The sequence below is a fragment of the Palaemon carinicauda genome, chromosome 28 (genome assembly GCF_036898095.1).
Source record: "Palaemon carinicauda isolate YSFRI2023 chromosome 28, ASM3689809v2, whole genome shotgun sequence".
Classification (NCBI taxonomy): domain Eukaryota; kingdom Metazoa; phylum Arthropoda; class Malacostraca; order Decapoda; family Palaemonidae; genus Palaemon; species Palaemon carinicauda.
The window spans coordinates 65,505,471-65,507,106 of NC_090752.1; the positions used below are offsets into that span (position 1 = coordinate 65,505,471).

The following is a 1,636-nucleotide window of genomic DNA, read 5'->3' on the forward strand; positions in this document are numbered from 1 at the left end:
AAAACTGGCCAAATCGAGGCATGAATTGATATATCTGAGTTTTTGTCCTGGGGAGGACTGGCAACAGTTGTATTTGTTGTTGTTGTATCAAAGAAATTTACGAAGCTTATCTTATATGGGTGTCAAATAGTTCTATTTTCATTAATAATTAATAATTTATAATCTTATAATCTATAATTTATAATTCATAATCGAAACGTATCTCTCTACTTACGAATGACAACATTCAAATGCCACGAAATCTAATCTTGGGGTTCAGGCTTTTAACAAAATGTAAAATATTTACGAAGCAAACCTGCATTGTGTTTACTTGATAACTAGAATATCGGTACACACGATTATCCAGTCTACAATACTTCTAAGAATAATCTGTTGCACCAAGGCTGCTGCCGTCATGGAAAAGGGTGGCAGGGGGAGGGAGCCTAGAAAGAGGGGGGGGGGGGAGAGGGCTGGAAGGTAAGGAGGGCGGAAAGGAGGGAAAGTGGGTTGGAAAGGGGGTGAGCTGGAAGGAGTTCTGGAGGGAGGGAGGGGGCTGGAAGGGGGAGGAGGGCCGGGAAGGTACGGGGTTGGAGGAGGGCTTGAAGGAGGGGGAGGGGGCTGGAAGGGGGAGGGAAGGCTGGAAAGAGGGGGAGGGAGGGAGGAGGGGGTCTGAAGAAGGGGTAGGGGGCTGGAAATGAAGGGGTAGGGGGCTGGAAAAAGGGGGATGGAGCACGAAGGAGGGGGAGGGGGGCTGGAAGGAGTGAGCTAGAAGGAGGGGCAAGAGGGGCTAGTAGGAGTTGGGAGGAGGGCTGGAAGAAGGAGGAGGAGTTTGGATGGGGAGAGGAGGGTACTGGAATGGAGGGGGGCTGAAAGGAAGGGGACTGGAAAGTAGGGAAGAGGGCAGGAAGGAGGGGAAGGGGGTCTGGAAGGAGGAAGGGGGCTGGAAATAGAGAGGGTTGGAAGAATGGGGAAATGGCTGGAGTGGGGAGGAAGGCTGGAAGGAGTCGGAGAGGACTGGTCAGATGGGGAGCGGGCTGGAGGGGATAGGATTGCTGGAAGGGAGGGGGGCACGAAGGAGGGGGGGTGGGGGCTGGAAGGGGAGAGGATTGGTGGAAGTGGGGGAGTAAGAAAATGTTCCTGGAAATATCGTGCTGGGATTTTTCGCCGTAGGTTGAATTGAGAGTTACCGAGGGCAACCTCATTACCAGTGTTTGCTTGGGATCGCGAATAACCCTCCAATGTAGGCAGAAATTTTGGTGAACATTTCAGAATATTTCTATATTTATAACGTTTACTTTCTCGAAGTCTGTTATAAAGCTGTGGTTGTCAAGTTGTTTTAAAAAAAACTAATTATAATTTTTAACATATTAGAAATAATTTAACATTTAATTATTGGAGAATTGAAAATTTTTACCTTGGCTCAAAAGTTTTTTTCTTTATTCAGTCGTTGTCAAGTGGTTTAAAAGAAATAATTATAATCTTTAATATAATAGAAATAACTTAACATTCATTGATTGGATGATTGAAAATCTTGTTTTCAATTCAGTCATTGTCAAGATGTTTAAAAGAAATTATAATCCTTAATATATTAGAAATACTTTAATAATTAATAATTGGATGAATTGATATTCTTATTTTGGGCCGAAGAGTTTATTTT

At 44.3% G+C, this 1,636-nt stretch overlaps 1 protein-coding gene across 1 annotated transcript; it reads right to left on the reverse strand.

The window, feature by feature from the left end:
* Positions 1-422: 422 nt before the first annotated feature.
* LOC137621867 (uncharacterized) lies at positions 423-1,181 on the reverse strand. The gene has a single exon (XM_068352372.1). It carries the CDS (start codon positions 1,179-1,181, stop codon positions 423-425), a length of 759 nt encoding a protein of 252 aa, XP_068208473.1.
* Between the last annotated feature and the right edge of the window lie 455 nt (positions 1,182-1,636).

Excerpts from the sequence above, each read along its gene's own strand:
- LOC137621867 (XM_068352372.1), bottom strand. The coding sequence starts at position 1,181 with ATGAGGTTGCCCTCGGTAACTCTCAATTCAACCTACGGCGAAAAATCC.